Raw genomic sequence first — 13,346 nt, forward strand, 5'->3', positions numbered from 1 at the left:
ACTCGCGCGGGTGGCAGAGAGAGAGAGAGAGAGAAAGAGAGAGATGTTTATTCCCTCGGCAAGAGTTTAACGAGAGAGTGATCACGACCTAAAGAACGAAACAAATAAATGGATAATATATTTATATATATTTTTAAAAATCCGGCCTGTTGTAGCCAGAGCTTCAGGATAATTTCCTCTGAAATGATGCATGAATTAAAAAACAAACAAAAAACAGCTACCACAACGTAGCAATGTGGCGGAATGGCAAAGACACCCGCCACCAAAAACCAGCGGGTGACTTCTTTCTAAAAATGTCATGTAAAAAAACAAAAATAAAAAAAGAAACAAAATACTTACAAATGTCCTAAATTATTATTCCAGACAAGAAAAAAGGGGGGAAAACCTCGACGCTTTATTTATTTATTTATATTTTTTACGAGCAAAAACAGCACACACCCCCACGCCCCTCCCTCCGTCCCGTGGAGCTGCAGTCTAACATGTGAAACCAATCTGAAATTTGTGAAAGAAGCGCGCGCCACTCGACATCCCCACCCACACACACCACACACACCACACACACACACACACACACACACACACACACACACACACACACACAACACACACACACACACACGGGCCTCCACATCATCATGCAGATTCGCATGCTCGCGTATTAGGGGGCCACATTTTTGTGCAGACAAACAAACAAAAAACATTATCTTGTAGGCACGGTGTTTTGACTTGTTTCTGCAAATTGCGGAACAAAACAAAACAGAAGCAGGATTGTTGATTCAAATGGGAACCATTTTATGTTGTTGTTTTTGGATACGCTTGCCTATTAAAGATCTTAAAGTCTATTTCTTTATCTTTTCTGCCTCATCTGTCCTGCTCCTGATCAGTGCAGATGACCTCTCTCCTCAGGCTGTGAATGGATGCAACTCGTTGCTGACATGATGAGCCTCCTGCAGCTGGCCAGATGCGGAGCTCCGGCAGCACCGCGGACATCCGACTCGTCTGTCTTTTAGCGCCCTTGAGCCGCCTATTCATTAAGCATTTGTGTGTGTATTTTTTTTGTGTGTGTGTGTGTGGTGGTGTGTGTGTGTGTGTGTGTGTGTGTGTGTGTGTGTGTGTGTGTGTGTGTGTGTGTGTGTATGTTGTGGATTATATTTTCTGAATGTGCACACAGAAAACAAGCCAGAGAGGAGTAACGCGGTCTCTCCTCCACCTCAGCTCGAATCCCTGCAAATAGGAAGCACCTCGTCTTTTCCTCCCTGATCCGCTGTGACAGGGCTGAGCAGAAGCCGTCATCCGGTCTCTGCAGTCGGCTTGCAGAAACGCAGCCGACTGTGGCAGGGAGCCAAGAAGAAACAAATTCCGCTGCAATTCGAGAAATGAGAATAAAATCAAATAAAGATGCGGGGCGTTTTTATGAACCAGCAAGATGTCTGTTTCTGGCTGAGCCTTTGTTCTAGGTGATAATTGTTTTGGCATCAGGAGAACTGAGTTATATAAAAAAAAAAGGCGAGTCAGTGCGGCAGGAGAAAAACTGCAAGACAAAAATAAATAAATAAATAAATAAAACACGCAGCATGGATGAGAGGTCTAAATTTAGCGAGAGGCCGCAGGACAGAGAAAGTTCCGCATATTTTTATGCTTGGCTTGGTGCTGCTCTGGCAAGCTGCTGTTCGCGCTCGTGTTTGTTGGGTTGAGTGGGTCATCCGTGTGTTTGGGGATGTGAGCGGACACGCGTGCGTGGGACGGCGGAGGAACCACGGAGAGTCCTCGAGGCGTCCCCCCACCCCACCAACCCCCCTCGCATAACGCGCAGAGTCCCCGGGCCCACGCCGCGCGGGACAGAGGAAATGTCACACACACGCAAACACGCAGGGAAAAAAAAAAAACACAAAAACATGCAGATCAATTTCGTTTATGAGTCCAAGGGACTGGAACATGTAAAATACAGACATTTGAACATAATATACAAAATTAAATTCACCTCACTGCTGAGAGAATTTCTGACAAAGGACTTTTGTTGGCTTGATGACTGAGGCTAAAACAGGAGGATTAATTCACAGTCCGCGTGTACAAAGAAGAAGGAGTCTTCAGTGGGTGTGCGTTAAGTGTTAGTGTGTGTGTGTGTGTGTGTGTGTTTGCGCAGAGGCTTACTGCCTCCGCTGACAGCCGTGGAGCGCTGACTGAGAGCAATAATCTCTGATAGTTGCCATGGCCACTGTAATTGGACTGTGTGTGTGCACGTTCAGATTTAAAGGTGTGTGTGTGTGTGTGTGTGGGGTGTGTGTGTGTGTGTGTGTAGGGGTTGGGGGGCAGATTTTCACACCACAAGGTCTTTATTGCGAGGAAGCTTTTAGTAAAAGCCCAAAATAAAGCCATTTCAGTAAGTTCTGTTAATTTTTTACAATTACATTTTAAGGATTGGATCTTTGACGGAGAGGAAGGGCTTGAGAAAATCAACAGAGAGCATAAACTCCTGAGGAAGAGGACTGCTTCGATGGAACAAAGTTCAATGAAAAGTAGAACAATGGTTTTGAAAGATATGTGTTCCTGGACCAGAGTTGGTTCTGCTGCTCTTCTCACAGATCAAGATAAAGCAAAAACAGGTTTGTCCTCTTTAAAAAAGCCAGTTTATAACAAGAATTATTATTATTATTTTTTTTTAATGTGTGTGTAAAATTCTGCAGAGGCCTGGTGTTATTTGTAAATAAGTAAATGGTTACACAAAAAAGTTGTTTACACGAAAAAAAAAACAACAACAAAAAAAACCCCCAACAACAACAAAAAGCCAGTTTGCCTTACTTTCTGACTGGATTTCATTGTTTTAAACATTTACTCGGGTGCATGTGAAACAAGGTGGTTTCATACTTGGAACCAACAAGATTCGATTCAAGTGGCCTTTAATTCTTCAGCTCTTTACTGTGATGCAGAAAGAACCTATTTAAAATTGACTGAAAATTGTGCTTGAAAAACACACACACACAAAATATGCACAAATACTTTATCTCCTATAAGTCAGGGGCTCATGACAAATCCCTGGGCTCCTGTGTGAGCTCTGGATGGGATTTCTCTTCCTCTTGGTTCTTAAAGACGTGACTTTCAGACACTGTGGACTTTTAATTGACCTGACAGTTCTTCTTGTCCTGCACATTTCCTTCCTCTTTTCTTGGATTTTACGTGCACTATGTCAAAATCAGATATAAGACCTAAGCTAAGATGTAAGTAACAAGAAAAAAAAATAGAAAAAAAGAAAACAAAAACATGAAAGAGCTTCAAAAACCTCAGAGAACTGTTCTTCTAAATGTGATCATTATTCATTCAATAAAATTGCTTTTTTTCTCTTTTTTGCTGCCTTCCTTCAGTTCGTGTCTCTCCATCAATACATTTTTCAGTGAATCAGACATTGTACAATTCTTTTACACAGTTTTATGAAACCAAAATGCTCTATGTGGGAAAAAAACGCTGGAGTGTGAAAGTAGGTCGTCTTTCTGTGCCGCGGTGTTTGTTTTGAAGTCAAAGCCGTTTCATTGATTTATAATATCTGGAACTAAATTAGAGACAAGGCCACCAAGAGTGATATTTCTCTCTGAAAAATGAAAAAAAAAGGCTTTTTTTAAATCATACTTCTGCTTCCTCTTTTTGATTTGACTGCTGATACAAATCAACTGAACAAAGGGAGACCTTTCATGGTTGTGGAGTATGTGGGTGGACTTTGTGTGACCTTTTCACAAAGTCGCACAGGAATTTCTTCAATAACTCAGACAGCTGCCCTTTGGTTTTTGCTTATAAAAGCAGTTTATTTGTTACTGGCTCTAATTAGTTGTTAGTTCATTGCGACATTAAAAGCTTGATTGTACTAATTACCTGGTGATGCAAATTCACAGTGGATTAATATTACACAGGCACATTTTTACATAGGATTAAATTCCATGTGACTGAACACAAATGCATGCCACACTTTGTAGTTTTTAACGTCATCGTTCCTCAATTTCACAGATATGTGCTTCTTTTTTTGGGACCAAATAAAATCCCACTAAAATGCAAGAAAACCTAGTTCTGATGTGGAAACAGTGTTTTTGCAAGGTACTGTAAGTCTGAGTAAATTTTATAATACAGATTTCTCTTCTGTATTGATGATTCTATTACAATAGAATCGAACGGCATGCATGATGATCCCTGTCAGCTCTTCATCTCTTTAAGAAGACTCTATTTTTGTGGTAGAGAGGGAAGAGGAGGGCGGAATGGGGTGTTGGAATCAAAATGGTGCACCGTCAAAACCGTAAAATTCAAACAAACACAAATGATTTTACTGAACAATTTGAACCGAGGTAACGTGGAGATGCCACAGAGTCATTTCATCAGAACCGAGCTTGACATGATTCACCCACCTCCCCCCCTCTCTCTTCTCTTCCTTGTCAGAGAACCAGCAGTCTGCTCATTCCTCCACAAAATGGAGGCTGCTTGGCATCATGCATAGCAGTCCCACAACGTTTGTAGGCTGTTTGTTCCCTCGTGCCTCATCACCGCTGCCTGGATGTCAAGCACAACAAGCAGAGAGCTGCGAGCGCTGTGTGCAGACAGCAGCACCATGTCACGTCCTGCTGCCCTGGAGGAATCAGAGCCTCCCCGTGTGTGTGTGTGTGTGTGTGTGTGTGTGTGTGTGTGTGTGTGTGTGTGTGTGTTTTTAAATAGAGAGTAGACAGGGTGTTTTCTTTTTTTTTTTAGTTTATGTCTGCCTGCATATGTGTGTGTGTGCGCGTGTGTGAAGGGGCGTGGGCGGGTGCCTGTGAGTTGTGGGCGGTTACAGTATGAGGCATGATGTTGTGTCACTGAAGCCCGTGCACAGTTCACTGCTCAGGCACAAAGCTCGAAGTGACTGCGTCCTTCTCCTCCTGATGCTAATAAGCAGATCTGGGTCACCTCACCCTCTTAGACACACGTGCAGGGATGCACACACACTCACAACTGCAACCTTACCATCCACCCACTCAGACACACACACACACACACACACACACACACACACACACACACACACACACACACACACACACACACACACACACAACACACACACACACACACACACACACACACACACACGCACGCACGCACGCACGCACGCACACACCCTTCTTACTTTTCATTTTGCCTCTCAATATCTGTGCTATCTAGGAAATAAATCCATCCAGAAAACAGAAACAAACATTCATTTCTTGCCATCTTACTTTATCACATTCGTCTAATAACGCATTTCTAGATAATTCAATGGTTAAACATTCAGAAAAGATTAGTGATGCGTGTAGTTCTTGTTTAGTTTGTGATAAATAGAACTGAAACAGTGGGTGAAATGTCTATTTCCTTCTCTTACAGACAGGCTTGACTGAAACGCACAGCAGTTCTCTTCAGAGATACCTGAAGCTTTACAGCCGAGACAGACAGTAACTCACTATTTGAAAGCATTGGTAAAACATGTAATTACTGCTACTTGCAGCCTATAACCTGAATTCAAAGTCTGTTGTGAGATAATCTCCACTATCTCACAACCACAAATCCCCATCGTCTTGTACAGGATTTAACCTGTAACTTCAGTTTTTGCTGTCAAGATGACAATGAAAATGGAAAGTAAGGGGAAAAAACATGTAAGAAAGAATCAGAGTTTTCAGAAAGAAATGTCTAACTTGAATATGGGTGTCCATATGAACTGTAGATCAATAGTCTTCCTTACTGAAGCAGAACCATGAAATAATCTGTTTCTCTGAGTCAAATCAAATCGGTTTCGTGCGACCTCTGGTGGTTAAATTGAATCATTACAGTTCCAGGCCACATTATGAGTGAGAAAAAGTAAAAAAGTGACCTAAAACCCTGGAAACTTTATGCATTTTACATTGCAGTGGCATATTCTCATGATGGAAAAAAGAAATAAAGAACGAAAACATGTAAGCCAATTTAGTACATAGAACTGAAAGTCAAGTATTTTATACAGAGCCCGATTGGTGAGGTGGGAGAAAAAATACAAATAAAAATCGTGGCCACAGCCTAACGTAACTCGTGGGAACGACTTCATATTTCGTAGAGTATGAGCAACATTTTCAGTCTCTATTTCTTACACTGAAACAGTTCAAAGCAACTCGGAACTAATAGTTGGCAACATTCAGTTTTAACACGGGTGTATTTTGCTGTGACACATTTCAAACATGGCGTCCAAAGACCAACCGGTGTGTCAAATCTTCTCCTTCCAGGACTGTAAAACGTCCCCAGACCCAGTCTTTGAGCTGCCGGCCCAGTGCTTGACCCCCACAGCGGCCCCGATAGTGATAGACAACGGCTCCTTTCAGACTCGGGCCGGCTGGGCGGCTCCGGCCGCGGAGTTCGACTCTCCGCGGCTGCTGTTCAGGTCGGTGGCGGCTCGCAGCAGAGGGGCCGCCCGCAGCGAAACCCAGATAGGGAACGATATCCCGAATTTGGAGCCGCTGCGGTGGCTGCTCAAGAGCCAGTTCGACCGCAACGTGGTGGTGAACTTCGAGATCCAGGAGCTCATCTTGGACTATGTTTTCACACACCTGGGGCTCAGCTCGGAGGTCAGGGAAACACAATGAAACTCAGTGACAGTGGATTCATTGGTTGTGTTTCCAGGAAAGAAATGACGAGTATTCACAGATTAACAGACATTATCAAATAATGTTTGCATTCAAAGTCTCTCTGTAAAAACGTTAAAAAAAGGCATTTATATTTTACTATTACCTTTATTTGTTCTGCATAAATAATAAAAAAAAGAGTTTAGCTGAATTTGTTTCTGATTCTCTCACATCTAGGGCAGTGTGGAGCATCCCATCCTGATGACAGAGGCCCCCTGCAACCCGCTGCACTGCCGGCAGATGATGTCAGAGCTGCTGTTCGAGTGCTACCGCGTCCCGTTTGTGTCTTATGGCGTGGACGGCTTGTACAGTTTCCACCACAACAACAATCAGAGGAAGCTGCAGCAGCCAAACACCGGCATCATTCTGTCCTCCGGCTACCACTGCTCTCACATCCTGCCTGTCGTCAACGGCAGGTGAGCCTAAACATGCAAACATCATCCTGAGTACTTCCACCTTATTCTGACTGTATTATACTTTCACTGAATGCAGCGTTCCCTGTTTCACCTGATGTGATTTTTGATTTCAGATTGGACGCTGTAAACTCTAAACGCGTGAACGTGGCTGGAAGTCAGGCGGCTTCCTACCTGCAGCGCCTCCTGCAGCTGAAATATCCAGGTCACCTCGCCGCCATCACACTGAGCCGCATGGAGGAACTGCTGCATGGGCACAGTTACGCTGCCGTGGATTATCATGAAGGTACAACGCAGATTGACATACCAACATCTTATTTTTATGCATTTATTTAATCCATTTGTTGCGGATGGTCTACAGAGCTGGAGAAGTGGCGCTGCCCGGAGTTTTATGAGCGGGAGGTTCACCGGATACAGCTTCCTTTCTCTGGGAAGGTGCCAGGAGGCTGCGTGAGTGCGGAGGAGCGGCAAGAGAGGCGAGCTCAGCAGCTTCGAAGACTTCAGGAGATAAACACTCGTCGGCGGGAAGAGAAGCTGCAGCAGGATCAAGAGAGGCTGGACCGACTTTTGGCCGTACAAGTAATTGTTACTCTAAATATGTAATAAAAGACAAAGATGAAGCTTTCCAACTCTTTAAACATATTTTCAAACTACTTTTATACATCACTAACAAAATATGTGGCTCCACATCTGTTTTATTTCATTGTTATTATTATGATTGAATAAAATTAGTGTAAACATACTTTGATTACTCCATCACTTCAGCACTGCAGCAACAACCAAAAGCCAAACAAACTGCGATTCTAAAAGCAGCCATTGTTGAGTCATTGTGCAGCACAGCAATCACAGAGCACTGTGTGTGCAGGAGCTGCTGGAGGACGGCCTGTTGGATCAGTTCCACAAAAGCCTCATGGAGCTCAACATGGATTCAGCCGAGGAGCTGCAGTCGTACATCAATAAGCTGCAGCTGGCGGTGGAGCAGGGGAGGCTGAAGCTGCTGCAGAGCGACGGAGGGGAGGGGAAGATGGAGGTACGGCTTAGTTGATCATTACTTCAGTAATCAATTAATTACAATCCTAGTATGTTTTCTCTTTGGATATGATTGATTGAAAACTCAACCTTATCAAGATCAACAGAAAAAGTTGTCTGCTTCGTAAGCTTTAAATGTTGCTTTGAACGTCATAAAAGTTCATGCCTGGTGTTTCAGCTGCTCTCTAAACATGAGCTGGACACACGTCAAAGGAGTCACCAGAAACCGGTGCAGTTAGCTCTGTGTTTCAGTGTAAACACTCTTCGAATGGGTGGAAAACCCCTTAGAGTTGAGGGAGAATCCAACTTTGATCAACATGATACAGTTTTGAACATGTACATGAAGCTGGGCCTTGATTTGCCTTCTTAAAGTTCTGAGTAACTTTATTTCCTATCTTTAATAAATTAAATAATAATGTAAAAACTGAATTATGTATTCACTCTGTTTATCTTTGCCGGATTAGTTAGATAAACTGAAACAGAGATGAAGCACTTTTTCTTTGCACTCTAGATAAATAATTGAACCATGTTTTAGTAAAATAAGCAGATTCCATATTTCCACTACTTTGCGTTACACTGAGTATGCAAAAGCTTGAGTAGGTAAAAGTCAGGAGCACACTTAGTGATCAAACTTCATCTGTAGTCTAAAAATTTAGATGAGCCAGTCTTTTTTTTTTTTCTTTAATTTTGTTGAGACTCCTAATGAATGTGCAGGATTTGTTCCCGCCTGCTGCAGTGAATTATCTGCGGCTGACATGACGCCCGAGGCTGTTCTCTCGCTCTCTGCCAGGTGTCGGAGTTAGAGCAGCCGGTGGATGAAGGAGACGGAGTGGCACTGATGGATTCAGACTTCCCCGAGGACCCGCTGTCAGAAAAATCCGCCGGCGTCGTTCAGGTAGTGGCACACTGACAGCGTAGATTCTCTAATAAATACACGGGAACCTCATTAACGTTGTGCTGACGGGCCAGAGAGTGTGGAGGAGTATCTGCAAGTAAACTTTTAGTCAAGTTTTCTGCTCGTGCTCGACAGACGATGGGACAGGATTTAAAAGGATGAGCTCAATCTGTTTTCCAGCCCGCCTTCAACATGGCCGAGTACCACCAGCTGTTTGTGGGGACGGAGCGGCTGCGCTGTCCGGAGATCCTGTTCCAGCCTTCTCTGATCGGAGAAGACCAGATGGGACTGATGGAGACGCTGCAGTATGTCCTAGCAAGGTAAAAACACAATACTACAGATCCACTGCAGTAATAAAGCTCCACACTGATTTGCATTGTAATCGGATGGCCAATAAGAACCTTTTCTTTTAAAACAATACACAACAAGGTTTTATTTCATGGAAATTCATACAGTTTTATTGGAACTTCACATATAAATGTGTTTTACCAAACAGATACACCCCTGAGCAGCAGGAGGCGCTGGTGAGCAATGTGTTTCTGACGGGAGGGAACATGCAGCACCCGGGCATGAAGGAGCGGGTGGAGAGGGAGCTGTTGGCACTGAGGCCATTCCAGTCTCATTTCAAGGTTTCAAAATGTCTTTTTAAAATAATGCAAAACATGTTGTGACACATAATGCAGATTTTGACAAGCAAAATTATTTTGAATTGAAATCGAGTGACAAAAAAAAAAAAAAATCTACATATAAAAATATAATTTTACCTCCCTACACAGGTAACCATGGCAACCCGGCCAGGCTTGGACGCGTGGTACGGAGCGCGGGATTGGGCGTTGGAGCATCCGGCCACAGCCGGAGCAGAAGGATGGATTAGCCGGCAGGATTACGAGGAGAAAGGAGGCGAATATCTGAGCGAACACTGCGCTTCTAACGTCTTCGTTCCCATGAAGCTCGCCAAACCGGTTCCTGTTCGTCCCGCCGAGCCCCCTGCGGCTCTTCAGACCCTGACCACCATTACAGCCGCCCCAACTCCATTCTTATCCACAGATTCTGCTGACGTCAACATGGCTGCCTCCTGAAACGAGGAATATTCATTGAGCTCAGTTTGAACTGACGTGATGCATTTATTTTTTTCTTTTGGTTTGATTTGGTATTCCCAACCTTTGAGTCGTTTGCAGTTGGATTATTGCATTATATGACAAATGTTACTCAATATGTTTTGCAGCTGTAATTTCAACCAAACGTTGCTACATCTTTTTCCAGTGATATAATTTTAGAGCTCTCCTCAAAGACGTCTCTTATTCAGACTATCCTTTGTGAGTCTTTTGTAAATTTGTAATTAACGTCTGTAGAAATGCTGATCGAAACCTTTCATATTGAGTGGTGATCACCTTTTAAGGTCTAGTGGAAACGCATATTTCAATATTTTGTTAAAAAAGAAACAAAAAAAAACATGAGTTTTCTTTGTTTCTTTGAATACAGTTTTGTTATTTTAAATAAAGTTGAGTCTGTTTCATCACTACATTTTTTTCTCTAATCTAACCTCTTTTCCTCAGGTTTTCCTTTTGTCCATTCATCATGTCTGTATTGTGTTTAGTGTAAACAAATCCTTTCGTCAGGAACCTAATTACTTTATGTTGCAGTATATTCTTGTTTCCACTAGATGGCGAAAAGAAACAAAATGTTATGTCTTTCCTTTTTTATAAATGTAAACTGTTGTATAACACTGACTTTTGTGTTTGCAACATAGAGATGACTAAATGTCACTTTTCTGCTTTTCCCAGTAGTGTGAAACTTACTAAATTGTCTGATTTTATGGTCATGATGTGCACAAACTACAGATTTTAGTCCGGTCTTCCTGGCCAGTGTGTGAGCCATCCGGTAAATGCGTGGTGACCTCGCACTGCAGCAGGCCTGAGTAGTTCAATACTACTATGTGGGAAACTGTCAGGGATCAAGGGTCAAACCAGCGCTCAGCCTGCTCTGTTTCTCCTCATACATTCAGAAAGGCCCCGTTCCCACAGCAGCGGCTGACTGAGGCTATTAGGAGCCACGGCGTCCTTAAACCTCCACAGGATTGGCTGAAGATTATCATAAGGGTTGAAATGAGAGAGAAAAAGTAGAAAAATGTTGAAATCAAACTCTATAATTGTATTTCTTAAAAAAAAAAAAGCCACCCTCATGATGTGTAACAGGCTTCTACATTTTTATTTCTCCCTACTAAAGCATGACAACGTGCAAGATGTCTTGTCAAACAGCATATTTCCTGCCAGGACCAATCAGCACCATCATTATGTGTTTCTGGACCATGTTTACCTCATGGCGCAGGGGGGAATACCTCACTGACTGGGGGCTTGTGTTTCCAAACCGGCCTGCTGCCACCGCGTTGGCCGGTGTCCAATTAGGAGGATTTGTTTGTGAGCTGCAGTGTTGTAGGCCAGCCGGAGCAGCAGACAGGATGAACCGATGTCCCGCAGATCCGTGGCGGAAGAGGGGGAAAATGAAAGTCCAAACACTGAATCTGTGACAGAGACCACTAAGCTTTTTCTTAAAATAGCCCCCCAAAAAATCTAATTTAGTTTGTTATGGGAAACCTCGTCATTGTCGCTGAGCAGTGATTCTATTCACATGTTTACCTGCACAGGCTGTGTGCATACATTTGACTCTTCAACTGATTGTCCTATCGGCGGGAAGGAACAGTGTTGCAAATACCGGAATATGCAGTCGTGGCTTACGGTTCTCTACATTTTCCTCCATTGTAGTCACAATATACATTCTTGTGATGGGCCGAAACCAGAGGTGGTTAGTTACAGTCACCCAAGTAACCTTTTGAAATAAATGTGCAATTAGGAGTAGTTTTACACTTTGCAGTATTGCCTCTTTTACTTGAGTAAAATGTCTGGATTACACACCTGCAATTTGTTCATGTGAAACTTCTTGTTTCTACACAAGCTTTGTTTTTCTAATGTCATTTTACACATATTTGCACTTAAAAACATTAAATCACATGTTACTCAGTAAAAGTTACAAAGATTTTTAAAAGCATTTAGGCTGAAGTTAGAAACCACAAGAACTCCTGTGTAAAGTTCTCCACAAGCCATGTGGGGACAAACTTGCACTAAGTATCAACCTGAACATGTACAGTAACCTACAAGAACACGATTCTCTGTATGTGTGAATAAACTAAACTGGAAAAAAGTTATGATATTTGGCAAAACAATTGCGAGGTTTTTCTTTCTGCATAACAAAACTTTGCTGATATCCCATTATGTTCCTCATGTGATCAACACTGCTGCTTCATTTTCCAGATCAGTCCTCTGTGGACGCTGTGGGACGTCACAGGCTGGGATGAAACATTTCTGAGGGGCACTTATGAGACAAATTGGGTTGCATTTGTCTTCACATCCAATTAAACTGATGCACAATGAATCACAGACACTGGTCCATTAAGCAGACTGAGAGGACGTTTCTCTGTCTCTGAGCTTTCGGTCCGATGGGCTCGTTTGGCTTCTCCTTTGATTTTAAACACTGATAGTGCATGCAATAAATTCAAACAAAGTATGATTTCCTTCTACATACGTATTTTTTAAATTATTTTAATAGATGCTCTGCATCTTTTCTTGACAAGCTAAGCTATAGTTGAAACACCTGGTGGGAAAATTAAAATTTCAAATGCACGAGAGCTGCAAACCCCCTCTTCTTCCTAGAAATAATGGTTACTAAGCTGTGTTGCTGTTACCAAACACTCAGAGTTTGAGGAGGTCTGCGCTGACTGGCTGTCTGAGAAACCTGAAAAGGCGCAGAGACGGCGACCGAGTGTCCGAGATGACAGCTGCAAACATGGAGCATCCAGACTCAATTAGCATGAGGGCGTCTGGGGAGGATGCAACAATATCTGACCAGCTTGTTTTTTTTAAAATGTTTTATCGAAAAATTCTCATTTAAAAAAAAAAAAATATATATTTATATATATATTTATATATATATATATTATATATATATATATATATATATATATATATATATAATATATATATATATATAAATGTGTTGCTCAATTCCTATGAGAATCTCTTGTTTATGTATCTGATAAGATTTCAGACATACATTAATTCCCCCCTGGCCTTTGAAAGGAAACTCAGTCCTGTTTCATTTCCTCTACTCGTCTCCCACAAGACCACAAAGAGATGGATAAAGTCTCTCTGAGTTTCCCTGCTGGACGTCTGCCTTTCACTGGGGTGACAAATCATCATGCTCCAGGGTTCATCTTCAGACACGTGCAGCGTTTAGAAGGGTTGACTCACCCAACAGTGGCTGTAATTAGATGAAGAAGGCCTCTTTCTCATACCCCTGTTTCCTCCTCCTCTTCCTCCT

At 42.6% G+C, this 13,346-nt stretch overlaps 1 protein-coding gene across 1 annotated transcript; it reads left to right on the forward strand.

Moving 5' to 3' along the window:
- Positions 1–6,193: 6,193 nt before the first annotated feature.
- Positions 6,194–10,658, forward strand: actr5 (actin related protein 5). Its single transcript, XM_055049365.1, has 9 exons — positions 6,194–6,578; positions 6,813–7,051; positions 7,165–7,334; positions 7,410–7,627; positions 7,914–8,078; positions 8,868–8,972; positions 9,153–9,292; positions 9,469–9,601; positions 9,749–10,658. The coding sequence occupies exons 1-9, from the start codon at positions 6,195–6,197 to the stop codon at positions 10,049–10,051; spliced, it is 1,857 nt and encodes a 618-aa protein (XP_054905340.1). The 5' UTR covers position 6,194; the 3' UTR covers positions 10,052–10,658.
- Positions 10,659–13,346: the final 2,688 nt, after the last annotated feature.

The sequence above is a fragment of the Poeciliopsis prolifica genome, unplaced genomic scaffold (assembly GCF_027474105.1).
Source record: "Poeciliopsis prolifica strain line A6 unplaced genomic scaffold, Auburn_PproV2 SCAFFOLD029, whole genome shotgun sequence".
NCBI lineage: Eukaryota > Metazoa > Chordata > Actinopteri > Cyprinodontiformes > Poeciliidae > Poeciliopsis > Poeciliopsis prolifica.

Bases quoted from the DNA above. Each gene is read 5' to 3' on its own strand.
- actr5 (XM_055049365.1), top strand. From the start codon at position 6,195: ATGGCGTCCAAAGACCAACCGGTGTGTCAAATCTTCTCCTTCCAGGAC. The intron at 8,079-8,867 runs GTACGGCTTAGT...GCTCTCTGCCAG, and splicing joins GAGGGGAGGGGAAGATGGAG to GTGTCGGAGTTAGAGCAGCC. The intron at 9,602-9,748 runs GTTTCAAAATGT...CTCCCTACACAG, and splicing joins CATTCCAGTCTCATTTCAAG to GTAACCATGGCAACCCGGCC.